A 17,217-nucleotide genomic window follows, 5' to 3' on the forward strand; every position below is an offset into this window, starting at 1 on the left:
TATATGCTTCTATATTTATATTCTGAACATTACCCACAAACACATGTGCTTTCTCAATGAAAAACAAATTCTATGCCACTAGGTATAGTGCAGAAAATGTTATCAAAATCTCAATTTCCTATAATTACATGCTGAATATTTTATATAGGGTGCAACCTAATATTTCTGTAAAGCCTAGGAGGCATATAGCACTATCTGTACAAGAGTAGTTTATCTACCCAAGTGAGCTGTTTGCAAATATCATAGCATAATTACATAGAATACACAGTGCATTTAAAGAGCAGACAAATAAACAGAAGGCTATGGGCAGCATTGGGGAACTTTATTCAAATGCATGTGGACTCTGAACTATTATTAAGCAGTATTTATCTAATTTTACTACTATTATTTCCAACTTCTAGATTGAAATGAATTAACTAATGACTTAAAACAAGAATACCTAGTTATATAACAACATACAGGGATGGAGTAGTTCCCATAAAAGATTATAACTTCAATTATAACTTCAAGTATCAAAGTTCAGAGTTTTTTATGACCTTTCCACTATTTCAAAACTAATTTTTAAAAGAAATCACTTGCATCCAGTGGTATATTCAACAGAGCACATCCTGTTTCTTCTGAAGCAGTTTTTTGGATTCCAGTGAGGGATCTATCTCTTTCAGCATAATATGTTCAATTCTAGATTCCTCTCCTAAAAAGACCTCCAACTGAGCATATGCAATCCTTACTATGTGGTTTTTGACTCACCATTACCAAATTCTGAAAAAGGATGTTGGTCTTACCTGACACGTCTCTTAGTGTGCTGCGGGAGAATATGGGTTTTCCTGCATATCTTCTTAAACTATTACCTTGTGTGTATATAGTGCTCTTTTGGATACATAGATACATAAACATCTTCACACAAAGAAGTCGTTAATATATATGATAGTCTGTGCAGTATTATATGAATCTACATTCTAGAATGTAAGCTTTTCTATTCCAGGTTGTGAACATTTTGAAGTCTGAATAAAGTCTTCAATAAAGAATAAAGTCTATCATACTTATAAAATATAATTATCTTAGTATACTACTAAGCATCCAGAATGACATCCCTGAAAAAAATACCAAGTGAGTCCCCCCCCCCAAATTTCTTTTTAACTGTACTGATAAGGTTATAAAATGAAGACAAACCACCAAAGTAAAATAGAACAACAAAGCATTTGAGAACATGATACAACTGTCCCCAATCATCTATTTTTCCAGGTACATGCTGCAGGTCATGACACAAATTATGTATGATCATGTAATTTTTTTATTTAAAACCTTTTATAAAAAATCAAGAGTAAACAGTCTGTGGCATCCAGGTAGGAGTACACTGGTGTCTGTAGGAACAACCTTACTTAATTCTGTTGTACTTGCAAAGATTTTGTACACAACCTTTCATACAAATTAAAGAAATTTTCAGCCAATGAAATAATGGCTCTGAAAATTTAAATTATGTGAGCATTGCTGTATTAGGCTTAAGTGCCAATGAAACTGCTGGGTTAAAAGGAGGGGAGATTTCTGGATAGCAGGGATAAGGGTGATGTTCCTCCTTTTATATGACTACATGCTGTATTTTTCGGAGTATAAGATGCACCTTTCCCCCCCCTAAAAGGGGGTGAAAATTTGCGTCTTATACACTGAATGTAGCCTGCCCATCCACTGGCCCCACCCTTTGGCCTCTGCCTCCCAGCAATTTACCTCCTTGCAGCAATCAGCAAGAAGAAACAGCCCATTTCAGCTTCAGCACAGCCTAATTAGCACAAGTTGATTGTCCCTTGGATCGGCCCCCTGACTCTCAGCTGTTTCAGGCTGCAGGGATTGCCATTGCCTATTGCTGCAAGAAGGTAAATTGCTGGGAGAAGATTTTTTTTCCTTGTGCTAATCAAGCTATGCTGAAAATGAAAATGAAAGTAAAGCAAGCTATTTGCTGTTGCTGCAAGGAGGCAAGATTGCTGGGAGGCAGAGGCAGATTTCTTTTTCTAGTTTTCCTCACCAAAAAAGGTAGGTGCGTCTTATAGTCCGGAGCGTCTTATACTCCGAAGAATATGGTAGTTAATTTACTCATGCCTTTCAAAAATAAACCAAACTTCTACAACATATCAAACATAAACGACCACATTGATTAATGTTCAAGTAACTAATTACCTGATAATTTCATGAGAAGTTCAGATGCTGCTTTGACTGACATATCCTGTTGCAGTAAATTTGCTGGCACTTCTTGTGGTTTGGGATTCTCCTTAGGAATACTTGGGGCAGATACTTCAGGTTCATGACTAAAACCATAACTGGTTTTAGACAATGTGGAGCTTGCACTGTCCTCATCTTTCGGTTCTTCTTTCACTTTAAATGTAGGTGTCAAGGGTTCTTTTTGATTTGCAGCTATTAGAAAAGAGGGGGGGGAAACAGTGAAAGGAAATGCATGAATACAAAATCAGTTCACAAGAGAAAGCTATTATCAGTTCACAAGAGAAAGCATGGGCAACCACTGGGGAAATCGTATGCCATGAAATCAAGTTGAGGGGTCCCAAAATTTGATATATTTCTCCAATATTTTTCTTTTCTTTTTTCTTTTAAAAATATCTTCATTAAATTAAAAAAAAAATTAAAATACATATTTTTCCTAGTATTCCTTTCTTTGTCTAACTCGCATAAACTAATCACATGGCTTTGGTTCCTGTGGCAAACTATGTTAAGAGATAATTTGCTAGGCTTGAGGGCAACAAAGAAAACAAGAAAATATGTGATTTCAAATAACCTTCTCAGATGTAAAATCCTAGACTTTCGAGCTTTGAACTGACCCGTTATAAAATGCAATGGAAAGTTATCAATATTATTCTGCATAATGAATTTGTTGTTTAAGTTGCCTTATAATATTATATAATTTTATATATACATTGTGTTTTAAATTTATAGAGATTGTAATGTATCCTCTCTTATTTTTTCTTATTCCGTTAGAATTGTTTTAACTATTTAAATGTTATAATGCTTCTAACAGCATTTGTTTTTAATTGGAAATCTAGTTGATTAGTTGGTGATTTGATATGTTATGAAGCACACTACAGAAGATTCTCTATTTGTTGGCTCTATTGTCCCTTCCTTGACTATACTGCCTCTACTTATAACCACAGTTGGAACTTCCATTGCTAAGCACGACAGTTGTTATATAAATTGCACCCAATTTTACAACTTTTTTTGCTGCAGTTGTTAAACAAACCAGCACAGTTGATAAATGAATCATGTGGACAATTAAGCAAATCTAGAATTCCCTCATTGAATTTGCTTGCCAGAAGTTGACTGGGTAAGGTCATAAATGGTGATCATGTGACATACACACCCCCAAATGCTAAAACCATCATAAATACATGCTGGTTGCCAAATACCTGGACTTTGATTGTGGATGGAAATGCTGCAATGGTCATAAATATGAAAATTCGTCATAAGTCACTTTTTCAGTTCTGTGAAAACTTTGAACAGTTGCTAAACAAATGATTATTAGTCGAAGACTTCCTGTATAGTCCTTCCTTTCCAAGCAATGACCTGAATCTAAGGCAATTCTCTATCATATATAGAGGTTAGAAAAAGCTGCTCTAGAACCTGATAATGGTTCATTACCATGAAATTCATCCAATTTACAACTTTAAGAGCTTCTTATATATAGCTCCAAATTAGCTAGCTAACTATACCCTGAACAGGGGCTACAGGGTCATAAAAAAAGGAGTGAGTGAGTGAATATGTATGTATGCATATGTATATCTATGTGTGTATATGTATTAGTTTTTTCTGAGTGCTTGGAATTTTTATGACTGAAGATCCCCAATACTAACCACAGTAAATCCATATAAATAAAATAAAACAGAGCTCCATACAGGTTATTCCTACACAAAGATAGCACACTGAAATAATTTGCCAATTTTTCTTGTCATCCATTCCTGACATTCTTACAAAAATAATAAAAAGCCTTTCTACTCTTTTGTCCAATAGAACAAAAGTAACACTTGTGCTGATTGATAGCAATAAATATATCTTAGATGTTATAGCTGAAATATTTTAAAAGGCATTTATGACCATCTCATTCAACACATCTTTATTTCATAAATTAAAAGAGAGGTGTCCAGCTCACAATAATCTTCAATATTAGTACTCAAGCTCAATCAAGTTAGCCTTATTACCATACGCACAGAGATAACAGATTGATGATTTTCACCTTCCAATACTTGAATACAGATTTAATAGACATTTATAAAAGGAAAAAAAACAGTATTTCAACATCTGGTGTTTTATAAAGTTATGAACCTTACAGGATGGCTATGCCTGAAATTGCCTTCAGAGTCCCAATTATTCACAAAACTGACAGAAGACATACATCCTTTGGGACAAGAACTATCAATGACCCATTCGTGGATTCCTCAAGCAACGCTTTTAGCAAATCTAAACAGACTGTCCCAATCTGACTTGGCTGTGGCATTTTTTTTCTTTTTCATTTCTTTAATTGCCCTTGCAATTTTGCTCATTTGCAGAGCAGACTGCAGTGCATTGATCTGGGCCAAAGCAACTACTTTTCTGTAAAAAGCTGACAGAGAACTATCCTCAGAGTCTTTCTCCTAACTCATATTTTTGTTTGTTCATTTTATAATAAATGGAAATGTTTCCTTTAAAACATTGCTAGTAAATCTCTCAAGTCCACTAAATAAAACATTGTTTTGTGGAAGGGATCTGTTTAAGTATTGCCACGTTGGTTCAATGCATAATTCCATAAGTTATTTTAGATGCACATTGTTCTGATCAATGGTTTTAATTTCTTCCTTAACATAACATCTCTCCCTTGTGTGGCATTGACACATCTACCAAGTTTAGATTTTCATCTAAGAGATGTATCTCACTCCTTCAGTGACTTTATAACATGTTGCTAGGTAACAGTGCACACAAGTCAAGTTTGAGGACCTTTTTGTTAAAGACACTACAAAATAAATGCTTCTGTCCTTTTTGCATGAAAGATCTCATCTGGGTCCTTAGTATTTCTGTTTGCTAAACACTATTGAACTGCTTATCAATTTCTGAATTAAAAAACAGGCATCAAAAGAGAAGATATATTCAGTTTTCGGTCCCTCTTTTTCTCTCTCCTTAACAAAACTTAGTTTTGCATCTATTTCAAGCTGTACTATTCATTTAATTCATATAAGGCACAACCTAATATCATATATTTAATTTATGACATGAACTTAAAACAATCTAAAATATTGGGTTAGTATAACAAAGAAGGTAAAAATTGATTATATAAGCCTGGCTTTAAAAAAGATCAACATCTTAAGAGAAATCATTTCCCTTTCTTTCAAATCAGTATGCTTTAACAGAGGAAAATATTAACATGTTTCTAATTGTCCCTAATATAGTTTTTCTCTAAGTATATTTCACTATGAAATTTACTTTTTGCAGGCTTTTTATAAAACTGTACCTCGAAAAAGCTAGAAAAGAATATTTCATTAATTCCATCATTTTCATGTTTCTCATAACTGCATTCATTCGGTTTCTTTTATTCTTGGTTTTTCTTTCCACCCTTCCATCCCATATTTATTCCACCCTGGAGTAAAAGGATTAAGAGCATATTGAAAGACTGAACCAAATTCCTATGTGATCACCGCTACCTTGTGTACTTGGCAGTTACTGGGGAAAGGGCCTTCCCAGAATGCTGAGAATGCTTTCACTACAAAGGTTAGCAAAGCACCTACTCAGGTGTCATTTTTCAAATGTCAGGCAAACAGTTTTGCAAGTTCTTACATCCTGTAAATCAGTTTAAGCTGTTTCATTTTGCCAGTTGTTTCTATTATACATTTTCTGTTTTGCATTTTTGAAGTGCTTTAAACCACCCAAAGCATTTTAAATGATCAGATTATGAATACAGAACAGAATAATCTCAACAAGGCAAGGAAGAAATCATTGGCCTCTTCGGCCAAGCAAATGGGAGAAGGCTGTTCACATTGAAGGAGCTGAAGACTGCAGTTACCTACATTTAGCAGTAGCACATTTTAAAAAATGCTCTGATTCAAAAGGTAGAATCTATCCACTGTTTCGTTTCCAGAGCAGTATTACAGAGCAGCCTAAGTCTAAGTAACCAGCATGATTAGACATTGTCTGAACTTGTACTATTGAAATTGTACTATTGTACATCATAACTGCAGTAATTTCTGCAACAAGATTCATTGGGAGATTATGAAACAGGTTTTTTTTAGAGTTGCTTCAAACTGGACAAGTCTATGCTCCCATTGTAATATGCCCTTTCACATATAAAAAATTAGGAGTAGATAAAAGTCAATTAAAGCTTACTCAACCAGTTTCAGAAGTGAATTAGTTCAACTTTCAATGCAGAGGAGCCAGCGCAACAAAAATGTTGCAGAGTTTTCTTTGGAACTGCAAGGTAAAGTAGTTTCCCATAGTAGGAACTTTTGTTTTATCCTGTTTCTAAGTTATCCCCTTTTCAAAAGCCAAGATATCATGGTGTCTTGACTTCTTCCTATCCTCCTCTGCCAGAGGAATAATTTTGCTACAATTTTCTTTTTTTAAAAAAATTGAAAATGGGGAGAGTCAGCTGAGATTCATTGTCAAAAAATAGGATAGGGACACAAAAACACTCATCACTTCAGGGGATGACCAGTGAACACAGCGAGGTTCATTTCTGAATCACCAAATATTTGAAGTGTTTAATAAAACAATGTTCATGCATTCCTATAGGAAACTGCCCTCCTTGTTCTTCTTGGAGTAATATTGAGATTTAAATTTAGCTATTCTTGAATTTTGTACTTCTTTAAATGTTATGATAAAATTCTTGGTGATATAAGCTTAAGTGCTTTTAGATGTAACCCACAGTGTAGAGAACCTTTTGGGCACAAAGTGTCCACCACAGTGCACAGCTACCAAAACGTAAAGACAAAAGTCGATGCAGAAAGTTGTAAAATTGTATATATCTGTTATTAGTATTGTATTTTAACGTCTGATGTGCGTGTGTTTTTGTTTTTTGTTTTTGTCTCCTGACTTCTTTTGCTATTGTATGTTTGGTTTTAAAATGTAAAATACTCAATAAAAAATATTTAAAAAAAAAACACAAAACAAAATAGTTTTTAGTTGATAGGATCAGTTGTAGATATCCATTTGCCAAACAACGAACTATACTCCTAAGAAACTCTCTCCTAGTTCTGTGGGACACTGGTGGCATCCAAAGGCAATCCTGAAAATAATTATGTATGCATAATGCATAGTTTCATTATGCATTTAAATGCATTATTTTGAGAGAAAACAGCATTTAAGACATGGATGTCCAACATTTTGGCTTACCTGGGTCACACTGAATGAAGAGTAATTTTTTGGGGCTGCATATAAAATACGTAATATAGTTTTTTACTATAAAATCATACAATAACGTTAAGAGTTTTTGGGACCGCATTACTAGCTGTCTAAGCTGCACGAGGCCCCCAGACCACTGGTTAAGATGCATGGAAATATATTTTAATATCTTGAAGAGGCTATTATTTTCATGGTATAAAAAAAAAGGCATAAGAAAATGGCCCAACCTAAAGAGAAAAAAGTTTGGTTTATCTTTACCTGAAAGCTTCATGAGAAAATCTGAAGCCATCTTGACTGATATATCCTGACTGAAAAGTGCTGATGCTGTATTGGTCACAAAGTCAATGGAGTCTTTTAGCTTTGTACTGTTGGCAATTCTATCAACAACATTGAGGGCTAAAGAGGGGCTAGGGGCACTGCTGTCATCTTTGGGTTCTTCTTTGACTAGCAGAGGTGGGATGGTAGTTCCAACCTGCCCAAGTGCATCAGGAGATCTAGAGGCAGCAGTAGTCCCTACATGGTCTGTTCCTCCATCTACCTCCTGACCCATTCTGGAGTTGTCACTCAGTAGCGGTGAGACCTTGACATCCATTTCTGGAATCTCTTCCTTCACTTTGGCTTCTGTCCTCAGAAAGTGTTGGTGGCAACGCATGTGGAGTTTCAGACTGAAATGGCGAGAGGAAGTAAATGGACACAGCTGGCACTGAAATGTCTCTCCCCGGTCCTGGTGTTGGTGAACCTAATTCAGTAATAACAACAACAGGGATAATAGCATATCTCTCAAATAAATACAAATCCCTTGTTAAAATCATAGAGATCTGCAAATGAATTATATAGATAGAATCTTATAAGGACTGCGAGAAGGTAGAAAAAGAGTCAGTAGAAGAGATGCATATTCAGTAAACTGACATTCTGTATATTCTGTATTACAATTCTCATAAGATTCAATTGACAAAGTCATTGATAAGAGATTATGGGAGTTATCATCTAAGATACATATATAGGGCATCAGGCTAGTTACCACTTACTAATTTATCATCTCCCTTCCTGTCCTGATTTTTCTTTCTTATAATGTTCTGTACATTTCATTTGAGGATCTCAATGATTTTAACAGAGAAGGTCAGCATACAGAGCTCAAAGTGGCTGTCTTTCTATATATAAGAATTTAATGATGAATATTTGTCTATATGAACATTTGTCCAAGAGTCACTGAATAAAAATCATCAAATTATTAACCACTGGGCTACAAAGCTCATTGATTCCCAAGTTACACCCAAAAACAAGTATTTCCTAGGTGTATATATACTTGTGTCCATGTACACACATACACACACATACATATCCATTTAAAGGCAAATTATTTGATGATTGCTCAAAATTAGCAAATATTTTTTCAAAGATAGTAGTAGTTAGATTATAACTTCATAGAGTTGGAAAGGCAATTTAGATACCAAGTCAACTTCTTTGCTCAATATAAACATTCACATTAGAACAGGCTTGAAAAACACCACTTTATAATGCCTCGGTAAGACCACACTTGGAATATTGCATTCAGTTTTGGTCGCCACAATGTAAAAAAGATGTTGAGACTCTAGAAAGAGTGTAGAGAAGAGCAACAAAGATGATTAGAGGACTGGAGGCTAAAACATACGAAGAACGGTTGCAGGAACTGGGTATGTTTAGTTTAATGAAGAGAAGGACTAGGGGAGACATGATAGCAGTGTTCCAATATCTCAGGGGTTGCCACAAAGAAGAGGGAGTCAAACTATTCTCCAAAGCACCTGAGGGTAGAACAAGAAGCAATCGGTGGAAACTAATCAAGGAGAGAAGCAATTTAGAACTAAGGCGAAATTTCCTGACAGTTAGAACAATTAATAAGTGGAACAACTTGCCTACAGAAGTTGTGAATGCTCCAACACTGGAAACTTTTAAGAAGATGTTGGATAACCATTTGTCTGAAGTGCTGTAGGGTTTCCTGCCTGAGCAGGGGGCTGGACTAGAAGACCTCCAAGATCCCTTCCAACTCTGTTATTCTATTCTATTCTATTCTATTCTATTCTATTCTATTCTATTCTATTCTATTCTATTCTATTCTATTCTATTCTATTTCTATTTCTATTCTATCCTCTGCTTGAACAAATCCAACAAAGTGAAATCCAATATCTCTCAATTCTTCTGGTCGATAAAATGAATTTATAACAATCACATTATTAAAAATATACTGCCTTTCATTAAGAGTTCCTTTAAAATCCCCAACAACAATTTTAGATTTCTTAAATGCCAGAATTTATCAGCCTTACCTTCATATGTGACTTCAAATTGTCTTTTCGTGCACAACGAAATGGACACAAAGGACACTGATGACTTTTTAAGCCTGTATGGATTACCATGTGCCGTTTCCAGTAGCTCTTCCTTTTTATAACCAAGCCGCAGATTGGACATTGGAAAGGTTTCCCACTTTCTTCTTCTGAGGCTTAGAAAAAAGAAAAGAAAGGAAGAAATTTATCATGAATTTATTTCCATTTTACAGTTTTTCAACTTTATGAAAAACTGAGTATTTTTTTATCTTTATCTTTGGATACAGAACTTCGAAGACACAACTTTATACATATTATAATATTTTAAATCTTATTAAATGCAGTGGACCGTTAATCCCCATTTTTCTGACATGGAAATCAAATGGTCCAAAAAAAACCCTCCAACCCAATACTAAACGATACAGGAGAGGGCCCAATCATATTCTGGACAACCAGCAGAGGATGCTACTGTTCTTTACCTAGTCTTATAATTCACAGCTAATTTGTCAGGTCTTGATCTATGTAACATTACAAAAGTGCCTTTTTTCACTTTAGTATTTGCAACACACCAAGAAACAATCAAACATTATTAGGTACCCCTAAATCTGACTTAAAAGCAGAGTTAAGACGGTGATATATTCCACACCTAGTATTGAGAGATTCCAAAATCACTCTTGATGACTGGTTTCATTTTGAAAAATCTAAGACTTCAATTTCACTTCAGACAAAGGTATTTGTTAGTTTTTGTTCAACTGTTTTGTCACTACAGTAATGATACAAAAATTAATTTGACCAACGCAACACAGCCCCAAAAGCTGCTCTCTTTACGTGTAGATAAATATAAATAATTTATTTTAGAGTAACTTAAGCAAGTTAAATTTAGCCTCTCTAGCTAAAGGGGAATATATAAATTGCTGCTTCTTTTTCATGGACAAAGGTGGTAAAATCATCAAAGAAGATTTATATCACAGGAAATTTTCCTCCTCCTCTTTGTTGGTCTATTGAAAATCTAGAATAGAATCCTGCAAGTTGCCTCTTATCTAGTAGGGCAGAAGATTCACTTTACCCAAATTAAGAATTCATTTTTACATTTTAATGTAATGAAGTCTCATCCAACACTAGTTTCTACAACAATGCTCATAGTGTCAAACTTAACCTAGAACGGTATTCTATGTACTTCCTGCATAACTTAAAAGTAAAGTTCTTTGAAGATATTCCAATAAAACTAAAATTGAAAGTGTTTCTCTCTCTAGTTTATTACAAAGCAAAACTGGAAATTTTAACTTTTTTATCTCACATACAAAGGCAAAAGAAAACCATGACATGCCTTTTCTTTTAGCTAGGTCAAATTGTGATTTTCACCAATATTATGCCCAACACATCACAAATGGGCTGAATTAGTGTATAATACTAATCTAGATGGTGGTATAAGCAAGAGAAGCCATAACATCTAACTGCTTATATTTAACTGTAAACCACAATGTAATCCGTTTCTGACTTAGCACATGTGAACCTACCTGTTATGGAACAGTAATGAGAATGTTGATATATAATATTGATCTCTAACAAAATCATAATGAAAACATCAAACTCACGTGGAACGTTCAGCACTCTTTCTCTGAGTTGTTATAAAATTTGGGTGTGAATTTGCTGTAAGATTTTGCCACCTCACAGAGGGATTTTATGCCATTGTGTAATATTGTAGCATAGTATCTGGGGCCAGAAAGAGTTGATTTTTGCATCAATTAACCATTTAATTGGGCACATTCGAATTACATGAACCAAAATAAAAAACATAAGAAAAAGTTTCCAAACTCTTTGTTTCAACAGGTTGATTTGTATATTATTATTATAATTTATTTCTAATTCTACAAATAGAACCTATCTATTAAATTTTGCTTTTATATATGAGGCTATTAGATACTGTTGCTGCAAACGTTATCCAGGCAAGGGATAGTTTTGGAACTAGATGAAAAAGCGTAATAACTTTATGAGATAATCATCAGGTTAAGTCTTGGCATCTAAAGAGATGTGAGGATTCTGCCCACTACATTGACATAATTAACCATCTGACATTACACTGCACATTTCTAGTTCTGTTATGTTTAAGTTTACAATGTTACTGTAGCAACAGAAAATATTTCTGTGGCTGCTGAAAAGATATCTGATTATTTTCAAATTTGCCAAAATAAGTGGCATACTCTCAGAATATTAAAATCCAATGCCTAATGCATTCATCAGCTGTTGGTCTTATTTGAAAAACTGAAATGTTACTAGTTGTAGTGTTTTGGAAGCAATAGCACTTAGACTTATATACTGCTTCACAGTGCTTTACAGCCCTCTGAGCAGTTTACAGTGACAGCATATTTCCCCCAACAATCTGGGTCCTCATGTTACCAACCTTAGAAGGATGCAAGGCTGAGTCAATCTTCAGCCGGTGAGGTTTGAACTGCCAAACTGCTGGCAGCCGGCAGTCAGCAGAAGTAGCCTGCAATACTACATTCTAACCACTGAGCCACTACGGCTCAAGTGATTAAAGCTGCATGTTCTCGTAATTTCCTGTATGTACTACTCTATAAAGAATGCCAGTATGATGTAGCAATAGCAATAGCACTTAAACCTATGTGCTCTACCTCCCCATAGTGCTTTACAGCACTTTCTGAGTGGTTCAGAACAACAGTATATTGTTCCCAATAATCTGTGTCCTCATTTTACTTAACTTTTATTTAAATTTAAGTACTTTAATTTTTTTTTAATGATCAGAGTAGTAAATAGTAAAATCTGGCTTAGCATCCCAATATATTACCCATCCATAGATATCTGCTGCTGCAAAAAAAAAAAAAAAAAATGTCGCTAAAAGGATGCCATGACACAAATTCCATCCTTAGGTACTTGCAGCTTGACATCTTTTGCATCAGAGTATCATAATGTACATTTCATTGTTGCACTCCTTCGTGGACACCTATATGCACATTCATTCACTTTAAATGTTGAAATATTCCCTTTTTCCCCAGGAGGTCAAGACAGCACATATGGGGTTTCCTTCTGCATTTATTCCAACACAAACCTATAAGGCAGACTGAGCGAAAACAGAATGATTATTCCAAAGAGAAGTAGTTACCTCATGTTGAAAGGAAACCTTAAGCTGAACTCTAATTGCAGGGAACATCTATTAAAAGCATGGGTTTGTAGTTGGAGGTCACTCTCTATTTTCTGCTCATTAAAGATCATGGATATATGTGTCTTTTTTCCAGAACTATGTTGTTTATGTATATTTGGAGGCCCAAAGATTCTCTGGGATTTACTACTCAGTAAATTAATTTAAAGAAGCAGAATTAATACATTTAAGTATTTGATTTTAAATGCTCACTTTGGAAAGTGAGTACAGATAATTGTTGACTTATGACCATATTTGAGTCCACAATTTCTGCTGCTAAGCAAGGCAGTTATTAAGTGAATTTTGCCCCATTTTATTATCTTTCTTACCACAGTTAAGTGAATCACTGCAGCTGTTAAATTAGTAGTACAGACGTTAAGTGAATCTGGTTTCCCCATTCACTTTGATTGTCAGAAGGTCACAAAAGTGATCACAGGACCCTGGGACAGTGTAACCATCATAAATATGAGCTGCCAAATGTCTGAATTTTGATCATGTGACCACAGGGATGCTGTGGTGAAAATGGGTGAAAATGGTCATTCGTCATTTTTTTCAGTGCTGTTGTAACTTCGAACAATCACTAAATGAATGGCTATAAGTCAAGGACTACCTGTATCAAGTGATAGTAAGCCAATTAATTAGTAAGCAGAAGCGGGAAATTCCTTCTCCTAAAGGAAATACATTCAAAGACTGAGTTCTTCATAGGAAATGTTATATATCCTAAACAACCATATTGTGCTTGTTAATGGAAGGTTTCCATTTAATTACTAGTGAAAATGGCCAAAAGCTATTCACTCAAAAACATTGTGCCATCAATGTTATGTTCAACTATGTGCAAAAATCTGCAATATTCAAACTTCTTCACTCAACTCATCAGAAAGAGCGGGAAAAGTTTATGTTTTACATTTCAGAATTGAGCCTGTTGTAGTATCTATAATTCTGTAACCCTGAACTTATTTAACTGATATTAAAGTAGAACCTGCAGATAAAAATGATATTTTTCAAAGCAGTGTCTCAACAGGATACGCACAGCAGAAATCTTTCAAAATCAGAATGTATTCCTTATTTTGATATTCACAGAAGTGATATTCTCATTCATTCAGGTCATAATTGTCCCGAAGGTGCTTTTTCCAAAGGGCAACTGGACTTTATTTTTTTCTTTGAAAACATTTCGCTTCTCATCCAAGAAGCTGAGAAACTGTAACTATAACTGTATAGCTAAGAAACTGCAACCACATCTTATGGCTATAAACCAGAAATACAAAACAAATAATATGAGAATCAACGAAGAGAAAACAGAAATAATGGCAATCAGAAGAAAAAAGCATACCTTAAACATAGCAATAAAGGGAACAAGCATAAAACGAATATCAAAGTTAAAATATCAAGGAACATTCACCAAAGTTAGTAAAACGGAAGAAGAAATTAGCATATGATGCAGTAAGGCAAACCACATATTGTGACAGTTTATCCACTCCTACGACATAAGGTAGTTCAACGTAAGATCAGTACAAAGAAGTGTCTCATATAAAGCATATCATCTCCACCCTATGATACAAGTATCAAACATGGACACTTACAATAAAACATAAACAAAAGTTAAGTCACCAGGGAAATTAGATGTTTGAAGAAAGTTGCTGGAGTGACCAGAAGAGATAATATTAGAAATGAGATCATAAGAGAAAGAATTGGCATAGAACCAATCTTAAACCACATATACAAACAGTAAAGTGGTTTATCCACCTGGAGAAGATGTCTTGGGATTCCATACTGTACAAAGCATATAAAAAGTGAAGGTCAAATAATAGAAGGCAGACCCAGAAGAAGATGCAGCATACTACAACAGCATCAAATAACAATGGTTGAGACCACCAAAAGAGCAAGAACTGGAACTTTGTAAGTCCCTGAAAACACCTAAAGCGATAACCGAAGGTGAAGAAGAACATCAATTTTGTAGTGTTTAATTGTTAATTGAGATTAGACTTTGATTATTAAAGAGAGGGATGAAGGGCATTAGATTAAATGGAAACAAAAATACCTAACAATACCTAAATGGTTAAGTATTTTTGTTGATTTTTACTTCACCTTTGCCGATAAATAGAGAACTGAAAATTTACAGATGAATTTATAGAAAACTGGATAAGTTATAGAATGTATTTCATTATATTTAAGAGACAGTGATAAACTGTTATTGTTGAATATACTTGCTGGCAATGAAGAGAAAAGGTTCTTTTTATTATTTCTCTTTTTTGTGAGCAATCTTCTCTGCACGTTTTAATTTTCTTTTTTTCCCCTTTTTTAAAATATATTTTTGTATTAGGTTCTTGCATTGATTCTATACGTTTAATATAATTCTTAGTAAAATTTATTGGGATAAAAAGAAGTTATATTTTTACTTTTAAAATGCATGTAAGTTAATTTATAATATGGTCTTTCCCTGAATGTGCTTTGACAATCCCTTTTAGCATCAGGGAAGGTGAATAAAACCTGTGCAAGAACATGTGAAACTTACCTAAATTCCTATGCATAATAATATAGTTAAAACTATACTAAGCAACCCCTACAAAGTTAGTGCTCTATGTATGAATGTGGTATGTATATGTGTACACACACACACCACATACACATACATACGTGGAAATCATTAGACAATACTAGACACAGCCTTCCAGTAAATCTATACTAATCATTTGAAAGTAATGCATGAGAGCATGTAAAGCCACACTTTTGAAACACAGGTAGTCCTCAATTTAACAAATTTAGCGACCAAAGTTACGACGGCATTGAAAAAAATGACTTATGACAGTTTTCCACATTTATGATCATTGCAGCATCCCATGGTCATGTTATAAAAATTCAGATACTACTAGAGTTTTAGTATTCCTGGGATCATGTGCTCACCTTTTGCAATCTTCTGACAAGCAAAGTCAATGGAGAAGCCCAATTCATTTAACAATCATGTTAATAACTTAATAGTTGCAGTGATTCACTTAACAACTGTGGCAAGAACGGTTGTAAAATGGGGCAGAATTCATTTAACAACTGTCTTGCTTAGCAACAGAAATTTTGGACTCAATTATGGTAATAAATTGGGGACTAGCTGTAGTTAAGTTTGTCTTATTTCAAGCCACTCCAAGCTGTTTCAGCATATGAAAAGAGCTGCACAAGCTCAGAAAAAGACACAACTTGCTTTAACAATTCGAAGAGCAATGCATTGTACTCACTATATGCCTTTTGAAGCACTCATTTGAAAAGATTTCCACAGCCTTGTACCTTGTCAATATGAAAAACATATTATATAATCTCATAATTTCTTATTTCATAACCTTTAGACATGCCTGACTTTACAATCTAGATCTGAAAGCTTTTGAGAGCTTTACTTGTGGTCTTGTGGTTCAAGTTTGATTATCTTGAAACTTGAGATGATTTATGAAAGTGAAGAGAAAGCCATCTACTAATGGGTATATGGTATAATAGACAACTAAAGTAGAGCCATCTGTCAGCTATAAACCAAGTACTTGGGGTAACTCCTTACAGACTCCATGAACAGAGCCCCACTTATGAAACACAAAAGGTATATCCTATCTGGACCTCCATATGGGAGTTTTCCTAAAAGCTCCATTTTTCCTCTAATTTTGTCATGTCTCATAGGTGACTGCAGTTTAGTGCAGCAGTACTGTACTAGCCTTACTGTTGTGGCCCGTCAGCGGCCTGTACAGCTAGTAGCTGATTCTGACAGCGAGGAGGCTGGTGTGGTGCTGCGCCAGCAGCCTGTGCATCTGGCACTCGAGTCGGATAATGAGGAGGCTGGAGAAGATGTGGTGCCAGAGGCGGGGATTCAGCCAGCGCCTTGAGAACCTCCAGAAGCTCCCATAAGTGAAGAGGAAGAAGAGGAGACTCTTCTTGATGCACAGGCATGTAGAGCTGCCAAAAGGCAGGAGTGGTTCCTCAGGAGGAAGTCTCCTCAAGAGTAAGTCTGGGGATAATTGGCCACTCCCTTAGCCTATTTAAGGAAGGACGACGACTGAGGCAATTTGCAGGGAACAACTTCGTTCACTCTCTTTTGCGTCTTGATCTTAGTTCTCTGTAAATTGCTTCTGGGCTTTCTGCCAACAATAATAAGATTACGATTATTTATTCTTTGGATTCTTGTAGGCTGTTAAGAAAGTTAATTAACAGCCTTTGTTTGAAAAAAGACTGATTTAATTTAGTAAACTAAGGTTTGTACAGACTTCGTGTGTCCTGTGTTCTTTGGGGTCCGTAGGTGGGGCAGAACACTTACATGTAAGACTGGTTACAAAGAGAGATTTCATGGAGGGACAGAGCATGCTGGATGGATGGTTGGTTACAATTCATTCACATTATGCAATCAGGGTCACAATCATTTGCAATCAAACACATACT

At 35.0% G+C, this 17,217-nt stretch overlaps 1 protein-coding gene across 1 annotated transcript in view; it reads right to left on the reverse strand.

The window, feature by feature from the left end:
* ZNF827 (zinc finger protein 827) overlaps positions 1 to 17,217 on the reverse strand; it is a 124,292-nt gene that overhangs the window by 65,439 nt on the left and 41,636 nt on the right. Inside the window, exons 3-5 of the mRNA XM_070948662.1 lie at positions 9,660 to 9,832; positions 7,618 to 8,098; positions 2,170 to 2,403 (exon numbers count right to left, since the gene is read on the reverse strand). Coding sequence (XP_070804763.1) covers positions 2,170 to 2,403; positions 7,618 to 8,098; positions 9,660 to 9,832 — 888 coding nt within the window. The remainder of the gene's footprint in view (positions 1 to 2,169; positions 2,404 to 7,617; positions 8,099 to 9,659; positions 9,833 to 17,217) is intronic.

This window comes from Pituophis catenifer, unplaced genomic scaffold, assembly GCF_029215685.1.
Source record: "Pituophis catenifer annectens isolate HBS135680 unplaced genomic scaffold, rPitCat1.0.hap2 SCAF_8, whole genome shotgun sequence".
In the NCBI taxonomy this organism is placed as follows: Eukaryota; Metazoa; Chordata; class Lepidosauria; order Squamata; family Colubridae; genus Pituophis; species Pituophis catenifer.